We start from the raw sequence: 13,310 nt of genomic DNA on the forward strand, positions 1-13,310 counted from the left end.
ACGAGGCATTTTGTGGTTCGGTCCATTCTGCTGTTTCATTTTACAGAAAGCATTATTTTTCGTGGCATCATTGTCCCACATCATGTAACTCCATCCTTACACACATGACCTCCTTAAAAAACATTGTACCACGTGCTGTAACTCCATGTTCACAAACGTGATCTCCTTAAATAACACTGTCCACGTGCTGTAACTCCATGTTCACACACGTGACCTCCTCAAATAACACTGACCCACATCATGTACCTCCATCCTTACACACATGACCTCCTTAAAAAACATTGTACCACATCATGTAACTCCATCCTTACACACATGACCTCCTTAAAAAACATTGTACCACATACTGTAACTCCATCTTCACACATGTGACCTCCTTGAATAACACTGTCCCACATGTTGTTACTCCAGGTTCACACACACGACCTCCTTAAATAACACTGTCATGCATGCTGTAACTCCAGCTTCACACACATGACCTCCCTAAATAACATTGTCGGACATCCTGTAACTCCATCCTTACACACATGACCTCCTTAAATAACACTGTCCCACATGCTGTACCTGCATCTTCACACACATGACCTCCTTAGATAACACTGTCCCAGATGCTGTAACTCCATCTTCACACACATGACATCCTTTGATAACACTGTCCCAGATGCTGTAACTCCATCTTTACACACAACATCCTTAAATAACACTGTCCCACATGCTGTAACTCCACCCCCATCTTCGCACACATGATCCCCCTTAATAACATTGTCCCACATGCTGTAACTCCATCTTCGCACACATGGCCTCCTTCCATAACAGTGTCCCACATGCTGTAACTCCATCTTCACACACATGGCCTGCTTTAATAACATCGTCCCATATGCAGTAACCCCATCTTTACACACATGACCTCCTTTAATAACACTGTCCCACATGATGTTACTCCATCTTCACACACGTGACCTCCTTAAATAACATCGTCCCACGTGCTGTAACTCCAGCTTCACACACATGACCTCCTTAAATAACAGTGTCCCACATGCTGTAACTCCATCTTGGCACACATGACCTCCGTTAATAACATTGTCCCACATGCTCTAAATCCATACTCACACACATGACCTCCTTAAATAACACTGTCCCACATGTTGTAACTCAATCTTCACACACATGACCTCCTTAAATAACACTGTCCCACATGCTGTAACCCCATCTTCACACACATGACTTCCTTAAATAACATCGTCCCACATGCTGTAAATCCATACTCACACACATGACCTCCTTAAATAACATTGTCCCACATGCTGTAAATTCATCTTCACACATGACCTCCATAAATAAAATTGTCCCACTTGCTGTAACTCCATTTTCACACACATGACCTCCCTAAATAACATTATCTCACATGCTGTAACTCCATCCTCACACACATGACCTCCGTAAATAACGTCGTCCCACATGCTGTAACTCCATCTTCACACACATGACCTCCTTAAATAACACTGTCCCACATGCTGTAACTCCATCCTTACACACATGACCTCCGTAAATAACATTATCTCACATGCTGTAACTCCATCTTCACACACATGACCTCCTTAAATAACATTGTCCCACATGCTGTAAATCCATACTCACAAACATGACCTCCTTAAAAAACATTGTACCACATGCTGTAACTCCCACCTCATCTTCACACACATGACCTCCTTAAATAACCCTGTCCCATATGCTGTAACTGCATCTTCACACACATGACCTGCTTTGTCCCACATGCTCTACCTGCATCTTCACACACATGACCTCCTTAAATAACATCGTCCAACATGCTGTAACCCCATCTTCACACACAAGACCTCCTTAAAGAACACTGTCCCACATTCTGTAACCCCAGCTTCACACACATGATCTCTTGACATAACATTGTCCCACGTGGTGTAACTCCATCCTCACACTCAGACCTCCTTAAATAACACTGTACCACATGCTGTAACTCCATCTTCACACACACGATCTCCTTAAAGAACACTGTCCCACCTGCTGTAACCCCAGCTTCACACACATGACCTCCTTAAATAACACTGTCCCACATGCTGTAACTCCCACCCCATCTTCACACACATGACCCCCTTTAATAACATTGTCCCACCTGCTGTAACTCCATCTTCACACACATGACCTCCTTAAATAACACTGTCCCACATTCTGTAACCCCAGCTTCACACACATGACCTCTTGAAATAACATTGTCCCACGTGGTGTAACTCCATCCTCACACACATGACCTCCTTAAATAACACTGTCCCACATGCTGTAACTCCATCTTCACACACATGATCTCCTTAAATAACAATGTCCCACCTGCTGTAACCCCAGCTTCACACACATGACCTCCTTAAATAGCACTGTCCCACATGCTGTAACTCCCACCCCATCTTCACACACATGACCCCCTTTAATAACATTGTTCCACCTGCTGTAACTCCATCTTCACACACATGACCTCCTTAAATAACACTGTCCCACATGATGTTACTCTGTCTTCACACACATGACCTCCTTAGATAACACTGTCCCACCTGCTGTATCTCCATCTTCACACACATGATCTCCTTAAATAACACTGTCCCACATGCTGTAACTCAATCTTCACACACATGACCCCCTTTAATAACAATGTCCCACCTGCTGTAACCCCAGCTTCATACACATGACCTCCTTAAATAATACTGTCCCACATGCTGTAACTCACACCCCATCTTCACACACATGACCCCCTTTAATAACATTGTCCCACATGCTGTAACTCCATCTTCACACACATGACCTCCTTACATAACAGTGTCCCACATGATGTTACTCCATCTTCACACACATGACCTCCTTAAATAACACTGTCCCACATGCTGTAACTCCATCCTCACACACATGACCTCCTTAAATAACACTGTCCCATGTGCTATAACTCCATCCTCACACACATGACCTCCTTAAATAACACTGTCCCACATGCTGTAACCCCATCTTCACACACATGACCTCCTTAAATAACACTGTCCCATATGCTATAACTCCATCCTCACACACATGACCTCCTTAAATAACACTGTTACACATGCTGTAACTCCACTTCACACACATGACCTCCTGACATAACAGTGTCCCACGTGCCATCTTCTCACACGTACGCTCCTACTGAAGTCCTGTGACCCCATAGTTTTTTTGGATAACATCAGGAATTTTCAAGGCGCTATGAGTTTAGTGAGCTGACACCACTGGCTGGCATCTTTCCTATGAGCATTATCCTCCCACTAGTGCCCATGCATTCGTGCCCACATTCCGTGCCCAGGGAAGGTGTGGTTACTAGTGGTGCAGCAGGTGCAGTGACACCAGGGCACAGAAGTGGGAGGGGGAGATATTCTGTCCTGCAGCACCTGCAGTGATTGGGCTGCCCTGTCAGCATGCTTCAGAGGCAGAGCCTGCCTGGGCCCTGGTTCTGTGTTTACTCTCTGGGGAGGGTGGGGGCGGGGGCCATGGATGGACAGAAGACAAGCGAAAACCGGAGAACGCAAAAGGCATGAAAGAAAAGGAGGGGGTGAAAGAAGAACTAGGAGAAGCAGTTAAGAATCAGAGAGGAGAAGGGAGTGCAAGAGAGCCTTGGAAGGGGAAATATAACCACAGAGGCCAGGATTAAGATTATCAGGAGAGAAGGAAGGATGAGAAACAGAGGAGAGGGGGGAGAGAGGCGGAGAGGAAGGGAGGGTGAGAGACAGAGGAGAGGGGGGAATGAGGTGGAGAGGGAGGGAGAGGGAGAAACAGAGGAGAAGGAAGAGAGAGCTGGAGAGGGATGGGAGAGGGAGAAACAGAGGAGGGCGAGGAGAGGTGGAGAGGGAGGGTGAGAGAAAGAGGAGAGGGGGAGAGAGGCGGAGAGGGAGGGAGAGGGAGAAACAGAGGAGGGGGGAGAGGTGGAGAGAGAGGGTGAGAGACAGAGGAGAGGGGGGAGAGAAGCGGAGAGAGAGGGAAGGTGAGAGACAGAAGAGGGGGAGATCAAAAGGACAAAGAAGAGGGGGAGAGATAAGAGAGGGAGGAGAGAGGCAAAGAGGAAGGGGGCAGAGAAAAGATGAGGGACAGAAGAGGGGGAGAAGGTGGAGAGGAAGGGGACAGAGAGGAGGGAGAGAGACAGAAGAGGAGGAGAGAGGCGGAGAGAAAGGGGACAGAGAAGAGGGGCAGAGAGGCGGAGAGGAAGGGGACAGAGAGTAGGGGGAGAGAGGCGGGGAGGAAGGGAACAGAGAGGAGGGGGAGAGACAGAAGAGGGGGAGAAAGGCGGAGAGGAAGGGGACAGAGAAGAGGGGGAGAGAGGCGGAGAGGAAGGGGACAGAGAGGAAGGTGAGAGACAGAAGAGAGGGAGGAGAGAGGTGGAGAGGAAGGGGACAGAGAGGAGGGGGAGAGACAGAAGGGGGAGAGAGATTCAGAGGAAGGGGACAGAGAGGAGGGTGAGAGACAGAAGAGAGGGAGAGAGGTGGAGAGGAAGGGGACAGAAAGAAGGGGGAGTGACAGAAGAGGGGGAGAGAGGCGGAGAGGAAGGTGACAGAGAGGAGGGTGAGAGACAGAAGAGGGAGAGAGAGGCGGAGAGGAAGGGGACAGAGAGGAGGGTGAGAGACAGAAGAGGGAGAGAGAGGCGGAGAGGAAGGGGACAGAGAGGAGGGGGAGAGACAGAAGAGAGGGGGAGAGAGGCGGAGAGGAAGGGGACAGAGAAGAGGGGGAGAGAGGGAGGAGAGGGGTGGACAGGAAGGGGACAGAGAGGAGGGTGAGAGACAGAAGAGAGGGGCAGAGAGGCGGAGAGGAAGGGGACAGGGAGGAGGGTGAGAGACAGAAGAGAGGGGGAGAGAGGCGGAGAGGAAGGGGACAGGGAGGAGGGTGAGAGACAGAAGAGAGGGGGAGAGAGGCGGAGAGGAAGGGGACAGGGAGGAGGGTGAGAGACAGAAGAGAGGGGGGGAGAGGCAGAGGGGAAGGGGACAGAGAGGAGGGGTAGAGACAGAAGAGAGGAGAGAGGCGGAGAGGAAGGGGACAGAGAGGAGGGGGAGAGACAGAAGAGGGAGAGAGGAATGGGACAGAGAGTTGGGTGTGGGACAGAAGAGAGAGAGGCGGAGAGGAAGGGGACAGAGAGGATGGTGAGGGGGGGAGAGAGGCGCAGAGGAAGGGGACAGAGAGGAGAGGGAGAGACAGAAGAGAGGGTGGAGAGAGGAAGGGACAGAGACAAGGGAGGAGAGAGGCGGAGAGGAAGGGTACAGAGAGGAGGGATGAGAGAGGCAGAGAGGAAGGGGACAGAGAGGAGGGGGAGAGATAGAAGAGAGGGGAGAGAGGAAGGGGACAGAGAAGAGGGGGAGAGAGGCGGAGAGGAAGGGGACAGAGAGGAGAGGGAGAGACAGAAGAGGGGGAGAGAGGAAGGGGACAGAGAGGAGGGTGAGAGACAGAAGAGGGAGAGAGAGGCGGAGAGGAAGGGGACAGAGAGGAGGGGGAGAGAGTGAAGAGGGGGAGAGAGGAAGGGGACAGAGAGGAGGGTAAGAGACAGAAGAGGGAGAGAGAGGCGGAGAGAAAGGGGTCAGAGAGGAGGGGGAGAGACAGAAGAGGGGAGAGAGGCGGGGAGGAAGGGGACAGAGAGGAGGGGGAGAGACAGAAGAGGGAGAGAGGAAGGGGACAGAGAGTAGGGTGTGGGACAGAAGAGAGGGAGAGAGAGGCGGAGAGGAAGGGGACAGAGAGGAGGGTGAGAGGGGAGAGAGGTGGAGAGGAAGGGGACAGAGAGGAGAGGGAGAGAAGGTGGAGAGAGCAAGGGACAGAGAGGAGGGAGGAGAGAGGCGGAGAGTAATGGGACAGTGAGGAGGGGGAGAGATAGAAGAGAGGGGGAGAGGAAGGGGACAGAGAAGAGGGGGAGGGGGAGAGAGGCAGAGAGGAAGGGGACAGAGAGGAGGGGGAGAGATAGAAGAGAGGGGAGAGATGAAGGGGACAAAGAAGAGGGTGAGGGGGAGAGAGGCGGAGAGAAAGGGGACAGAGAGGAGGGGGAGAGACAGAAGAGGGGGAGAGAGGAAGGGGACAGAGAGGAGGGTGAGGGAGAGAGAGGCGGAGAGAAAGGGTCAGAGAGGAGGGGGAGAGACAGAAGAGGGGGAGAGAGGAAGGGGACAGAGAGGAGGGTGAGAGACAGAAGAGGGAGAGAGAGGCGGAGAGAAAGGGGTCAGAGAGGAGGGGGAGAGACAGAAGAGGGGGAGAGAGGCAGAGAGGAAGGGGACAGAGAGGAGGGGGAGAGACAGAAGAGGGAGAGAGAGGCGGAGAGGAAGGGGTCAGAGAGGAGGGTGAGAGACAGAAGAGAGGAGAGGGTGGAGAGGAAGGGGACAGAGAGGAGGGTGAGAGACAGACGAGGGGGAGAGAGGCGGAGAGGAAGGGGACAGAGAGGAGGGTGAGAGGCAGAAGAGGGGGAGAGAAGCGGAGAGGAAGGGGACAGAGAGGAGGATGAGAGACAGAAGAGGAAGAGAGAGGAAGAGGACAGGGAGGAGGGAGGAGAGGCAGAGAGGAGGGGACAGAGAGGAGGGTGGGAGACAGAAGAGGGAGAGAGAGGCGGAGAGGAGGGGACAGAGAGGAGGGGGAGAGAGGCGGAGAGGAAGGGGACAGAGAGGAGGGTGTGGGACAGAAGGGAGGGAGAGAGAGGCGGAGGGGAAGGGGACAGAGAGGAGGGTGAGAGGGGGAGAGAGGTGAAGAGGAAGGGGACAGAGAGGAGGGTGAGAGACAGAAGAGAGGGGAGAGAGGAAGGGGACAGAGAGGAGGGTGAGAGGGGGAAAGAGGCGGAGAGGAAGGGGACAGAGAGGAGGGCGAGAGACAGAAGAGGAGGAGAGAGGCGGAGAGGAAGGGGACAGAGAGGAGGGTGAGAGGGGAAGAGAGGTGAAGAGGAAGGGGACAGAGAGGAGGGTGAGGGACAGAAGAGAGGGGAGAGAGGAAGGGGACAGAGAGGAGGGGGAGAGACAGAAGAGGGGGAGAGGAAGGGGACAGAGAGGAAGGGGAGAGACAGAAGAGAGGGAGAGACTAGACGGGGAGAGGAAGGGGACAGAGAGGAGGGGGAGAGACAGAGGAGAGAGGAAGGGGACAGAGAGGAGGGTGAGAGGGGGAAAGAGGCAGAGAGGAAGGGGACAGAGAGGAGGGGGAGAGGGGGAGAGAGGTGGAGAGGAAGGGGACAGAGAGGAGGGGGAGAGACAGAAGAGGGGGAGAGGAAGGGGACAAAGAGGAGGGGGAGAGACAGAAGAGAGGGAGAGACTAGACGGGGAGAGGAAGGGGACAGAGAGGAGGGTGAGGGACAGAAGGGGGAGAGAGGAAGGGGCAGACAGGAGGGTGAGAGGGGGCGAGAGGCGGAGAGGAAGGGGACAGAGAGGAGGGGGGGAGACAGAAGAGGGGGAGAGGAAGGGGACAGAGAGGAGGGGGAGAGATAGAAGAGAGGGAGAGGCTAGACTGGGAGAGGAAGGGGACAGAGAGGAGGGGGTGAGACAGAAGAGAGGGAGAGACTAGACGGGGAGAGGAAGGGGACAGATAGGAGGGTGAGGGACAGAAGAGGGGGAGAGAGGCGGAGGGGAAGGGGACAGAGAGGAGGGGGAGACAGAGGAGAGGGAGAGGAGACGGGGACAGGAAGGGGACAGAGAGGAGGGCGAGAGACAGAAGAGGGGGAGAGAGGCGGAGATGAAGGTGACAGAGAGGAGGGTGAGAGACAGAAGAGGGAGAGAGAGGAAGGGGACAGAGAGGAGGGACGAGAGAGGCAGAGGAGGGGACAGAGAGGAGGGTGAGAGACAGAAGAGGGAGAGAGAGGAAGGGGACAGAGAGGAGGGAGGAGAGAGGCAGAGGAGGGGACAGAGAGCAGGGTGAGAGACAGAAGAGGGAGAGAGAGGCGGAGAGGAAGGGGACAGAGAGGAGGGGGAGAGACAGAAGAGGGAGAGAGAGGCGGAGAGGAAGGGTACAGAGAGGAGGGGGAGAGGGGGAGAGAGGTGAAGAGGAAGGGGACAGAGAGGAGGGGGAGAGACAGAAGAGGGGGAGAGGAAGGGGACAGAGAGGAGGGGAGAGACAGAAGAGGGGTAGAGAGGAAGGGGACAGAGAGGTGGGTGAGAGGGGGAGAGAGGCGGAGAGGACGGGGACAGAGAGGAGGGGGAGAGACAGAAGAGCGGGAGAGAGGCGGAGAGGAAGGGGACAGAGACGAGGTTGAGAGGGGGAGAGAGGCGGAGAGGAAGGGGACAGAGAGGAGGGGGAGAGACAGAAGAGGGGGAGAGGAAGGGAACAGAGAGGAGGGGGAGAGACAGATGAGAGGGGAGAGAGGACAGAGAGGAGGGTGAGAGACAGAAGAGGGGGAGAGAGGCGGAGAAGAAGGGGACAGAGAGGAGGGGGAGACAGAAGAGAGGGGCAGGGAGGCGGAGAGGAAGGGGACAGAGATGAGGGGGAGACAGGGGAGAGGGAGAGGAGACGGGGACAGGAAGGGGACAGAGAGGAGGGTGAGGGTCAGAAGAGGGGGAGAGAGGAAGGGGACAGAGAAGAGGGTGAGGGGGGAGAGAGGCGGAGAGGAAGGGGACAGAGAGGAGGGGAGAGACAGAAGAGGTGAAGAGGAAGGGGACAGAGAGGAGGGTGAGAGACAGAAGAGAGGGGAGAGAGGAAGGGGACATATAGGAGGGTGAGAAGGGAGAGAGGCGGAGAAGACGGGGACAGAGAGGAGGGGGAGAGACAGAAGAGGGGGAGAGGGGAAGGGGACAGAGAGGAGGGTGAGAGAGGCGGAGAGGAAGGGGACAGAGAGGAGGGGGGAGACGGAAGAGATGAAGAGGAAGGGGACAGAGAGAGTAGGGTGTGGGACAGAAGAGAGGGAGAGAGAGGCGGAGAGGAAGGGGACAGAGAGGAGGGTGAGGGGGGAGAGAGGCGGAGAGGAAGGGGACAGAGAGGAGGGTGAGAGACAGAAGAGGGAGAGAGAGGCAGAGAGGAAGGGGACAGAGAAGAGGGGGAGGGACAGAAGAGGGGGAGAAAGGCGGAGAGGAAGGGGACAGAGAGGAGGGGGAGACAGAAGAGGGGGAGAGAGGAAGGGGACAGGAAGGGGACAGAGAGGAGGGTGAGAGGGAGGTAAGAGATGGATGGGGATCGGGAGGAAGGAAGGAACGGAGGATTAGAAAAAGAAGGGAGGATGGAAGAGAGAGATGAGGGATGGTCGGTACTGGGAGGAGAGAGGGAAAGAAGTAGAATGAGGAAGTTGGGGTCTCACTAAGCAGGTGCGCAGTCACCGTTAGTGCAGCAGGTGCAGTGACATCGAGGTCCAGGGATGCACCCCAATAGTAGATAGTAATACCCACATGGGGTCTCACTGTCCTTGCTTGCATTAGGGCCCGTGGCACCCTGGCTGCGCCCCTGGGAGTCACCAGCGTGACCCTGTGTTTCTGCCCCACTGGTTCTGCCCTCGAGCGCCTCGCTGCTCACACTCGGCCTCGTAGCGCTGACGCCCAGCAGCTTCTCACTCCGCTGCAGAGCTGTGCACACCAGCCAGTAATGCTGGCCCTTGTTCGGTGCCCGGCAGTGCCAGCCTCTCTCATACTGCCTTCAGTCCCTGGCCTCTCTCCGGTGACACATTTTTGCACGTTAATGTTTGGCCTCTCTGCTGAGACTGCTGCCCGGAGAGGCCATGTTTGCAGGGCATATTATGGCTTTAAAAGCACCTGCTGCGGTGCTCCTTGCTTCCAGCAATTTTCAGGCAGCAATTAAAATGTCAAGATAACTCTGTGATTAATGTTCTGCCTGGAGAGAGATCGAAGTTTTGTCTGGCGGTTTAAGGTAGCGCAGAGGGTTAATATTCCTGCTGCAAAGAACATGTACCACGCAGATCACAAACTGCAAATAGGTCAATGGTTACTACTCTTGTCAGAGTTGTCCTTTTCTTACTTGTGGTTTATTAATTAAAATCCTAATATAGAACAGTGAGTTATTAACTGTCACCAAGGAACTGCATGCAAACTGCAAGATATTGATTAGAGAGTTATGAGTTTTCACCAGTCTTTCACTTTCAGAATTTTGCAAAAATAAAAGGGTTCATTTGGGTAGAAATGAATTCTTCTGATTAAAGGGAATCCCAAACCATGGTGTTACTCTTCAAATTCTGAGTTTGTGCTTTTAAACTGTTCACCCTACCAGTGGGGATGACGAGTCCTACACCTTGTAGTGTCTCTCTTATGTAACATCTGCTCTACAGTGATTTACACACATGACTGATTGTCGCTGTTAGTGTGTGTGCAATGGAAAGTGCCGTGAGACCCTCCACTGGTATGAGTGGCGCTGTAAGGTGGTTATAGAGACTTGAGGGGCTCTGTTAAAGGGTGATAGTGGGGGGAGTCCGTGGCGAAGGTGGTCACTGGGGCACAGGGCGCCACCAGCGCTAAGGCTGGGCTTGGAATCACCCGTGGCATCTGACAGGTGACTGAAGGTACAGAAATGATGGATGTTTAGCAATGATTACATTAGACCAGGTCTGATCACCACTGCTGAGTGGGGCTGAATACATTTTGTAAAATGTACTGACACAGCACTGACAGAATGGACAACAGCAAAGAGACTGAACTCCCAACAGGCCGATGCCTTGGAGAGTGTGGGAGGGATAGAGCAGAGTCAGTCGTGTCATATAAGCATGTGATGTGACTGACTGTGCCCCAGCCCCGCCGGCCTTTCACAGGTTGCATCTTCTGCCCAGATCAGGCCTTGTCTGCTTGTCCCCCTCACAGTGATGGACAGACCTGAGTCCTCCCGCCCCTGCCTGACAGGCCAGGGGCCCTGTCACAGCACATTAGACATATCCTTCCGCCCAGCTCCCTGCCCCAGGGCACCCAGGCGGGGATGGCAGGCCGCCTCGGGGCGCCTTGAAGCGGCACCTGTTGCATCACCTGTCGGGTCCTGAGATGTCCATCTCTTCCTTGCAGGACATCGCCACCATGCAGCTGTGCGCCAACAAACTGGACAAGAAGGACTTCTTCGGCAAGTCGGACCCCTTCCTGGTGTTTTACCGAAGTAACGAGGACGGCACGTGAGTAATCCTGCTCTCGGAACTTACGTATCCATTGCATTGTACTTAAATAGCGCTTACCACCCCTGACGAGGCAGTGAGGCGCTTTACACCGACTAGCACACTACACTGGGGCCCAGGGTCAGAGGTTAATCCAGTGACCGGTGGCTATTGGGATCAGTCTTGTGCTCTCAAGAAATCACTTCAGGGGTTTATTCACCACGGATGCTTTGCCTGAGATGAATCAACAGGACGTGGGTGAACCCTAAAAGTGCCTAGTTGTGCATCAGTGCTCCAGAATTATGCGGTGGATCATGTTTAGTTGGGAGTTGGTTCAAAATGCCCCGGTAGTAGATCACATGCTAGGGAGCGAGATACATGGGCAGGTCTGAGGGAGAGGGAAAGGAGATCACACAGGCGAGGGAGAACACATGCAACACGTGAGGTGAGTGAAGGCAGATCACATGCAAGGGAGATCACATGCGACACGTGAGGTGAGTGAAGGCAGATCACATGCGAGGGAGAGCATAGAGAGACACGCTAGGAAGACCACATGCGACATGTGAGGTGAGTGAAGGCAGATCACATGCAAGGGAGATCACATGCGACATGTGAGGTGAGTGAAGGCAGATCACATGCGAGGGAGAGCAGAGAGAGACACGCTAGGGAGACCACATGCGACATGTGAGGTGAGTGAAGGCAGTTCACATGCAAGGGAGATCACATGCGACACGTGAGGTGAGTGAAGGCAGATCACATGCGAGGGAGAGCAGAGAGAGACACGCTAGGGAGACCACATGCGACATGTGAGGTGAGTGAAGGCAGTGCGACACGTGAGGTGAGTGAAGGCAGATCACATGCTAAGGGGAGCAGGGGGGCAGAGATTCATCGGCACATGTGAGAAGAGTGAAGGCAGATCACACGCGAGGGAGACCACATGTGGCATGTGAGGTGAGTGAAGGCAGATCACATGCGAAGGAGAGCAGAAAGAGACACACTAGGGAGATCACATGCGAGGAGATCACATGCGACACGTGGGGTGAGTGAAGGCAGATCACATGCGAGGGAGATCACATGGGACACGTGAGGTGAGTGAAGGCAGATCACATGCGAGGGAGAGCAGAGAGAGACACGCTAGGGAGACCACATGCAACATGTGAGGTGAGTGAAGGCAGTGCGACACGTGAGGTGAGTGAAGGCAGATCACATGCTAAGGGGAGCAGGGGGGCAGAGATTCATCGGCACATGTGAGAAGAGTGAAGGCAGATCACACGCGAGGGAGACCACATGTGGCATGTGAGGTGAGTGAAGGCAGATCACATGCGACGGAGAGCAGAGAGAGACACGCTAGGGAGATCACATGCGAGGGAGATCACATGCGACACGTGGGGTGAGTGAAGGCAGATCACATGCGAGGGAGATCACATGCGACACCTGAGGTGAGTGAAGGAAGATCACATGCGAGGGAGAGCAGAGAGAGACACGCGAGGGAGATCACATGCTAGGGAGAGTGAAGGGAGAGAGACACATCGGCACACATGAGAGGAGTGATGGCAGATCACACTTTAGGGAGAGCAGAGGGAGAGAGATTCATCAGCACACGTGAGGGGGAGAGATGGCAGATCAAGTGGAGGGAGAGAGGAGGGAAAGAGGTTCATAGGTACACAAAAGGGAGAACATGCAAGAGAGAGATTCATCGACATGTGAAGGAGAGTGAAGGCAGATCACATGCTAGGGAGAGCAAAGAGGGAGAGACTCATCTGCACATGGGAGTGAGAGTGAAGGCAGAGCACATGTGAGGGGGAGCAGAGAGAGAGATATTAATCGGCACACGTGAGGCGAGTGATGGCAGATCACATGCTAGGGAGAGCAAAGAGGGAGAGAGATACATCAGAACATGTGATGAGAGTGATGGCAGATCACATGCTAGGGGGAGCAGAGGGAGAAAGATTAATCAGCACATGTGAGGAGAGTGAAGGCAGATCACATGCAAGGGAGAGAGATTCATCGGCACATGTGAGGAGAGTGAAGGCAGATCACATGCATGGGAGAACAGGGGAGAGAGATTCATCAGCACATATGAGGAGAGTGAAGGCAGATCACATGCAAGGGAGCGCAGAGAGTGGAGATTCATCAGCACATGTGAGGAGAGTGAAGGCAGATCACATACGAGGGAGCGCAGAGGGGGGAGATTCATTAGCACATGTGAGAGTGAAAGCAGATCACATGCAAGGGAGAGAGATTCATCGGCACATGTGAG

At 54.0% G+C, this 13,310-nt stretch overlaps 1 protein-coding gene across 1 annotated transcript in view; it reads left to right on the forward strand.

Moving 5' to 3' along the window:
• The window catches only part of CPNE9 (copine family member 9), a 1,043,154-nt gene that overhangs the window by 923,688 nt on the left and 106,156 nt on the right, over positions 1-13,310 (forward strand). Inside the window, exon 9 of the mRNA XM_069206140.1 lies at positions 10,968-11,071. Within this exon, the coding sequence (XP_069062241.1) occupies positions 10,968-11,071 (104 nt within the window). The remainder of the gene's footprint in view (positions 1-10,967; positions 11,072-13,310) is intronic.

Source organism: Pleurodeles waltl, chromosome 9 (genome assembly GCF_031143425.1).
Source record: "Pleurodeles waltl isolate 20211129_DDA chromosome 9, aPleWal1.hap1.20221129, whole genome shotgun sequence".
Lineage (NCBI taxonomy): Eukaryota > Metazoa > Chordata > Amphibia > Caudata > Salamandridae > Pleurodeles > Pleurodeles waltl.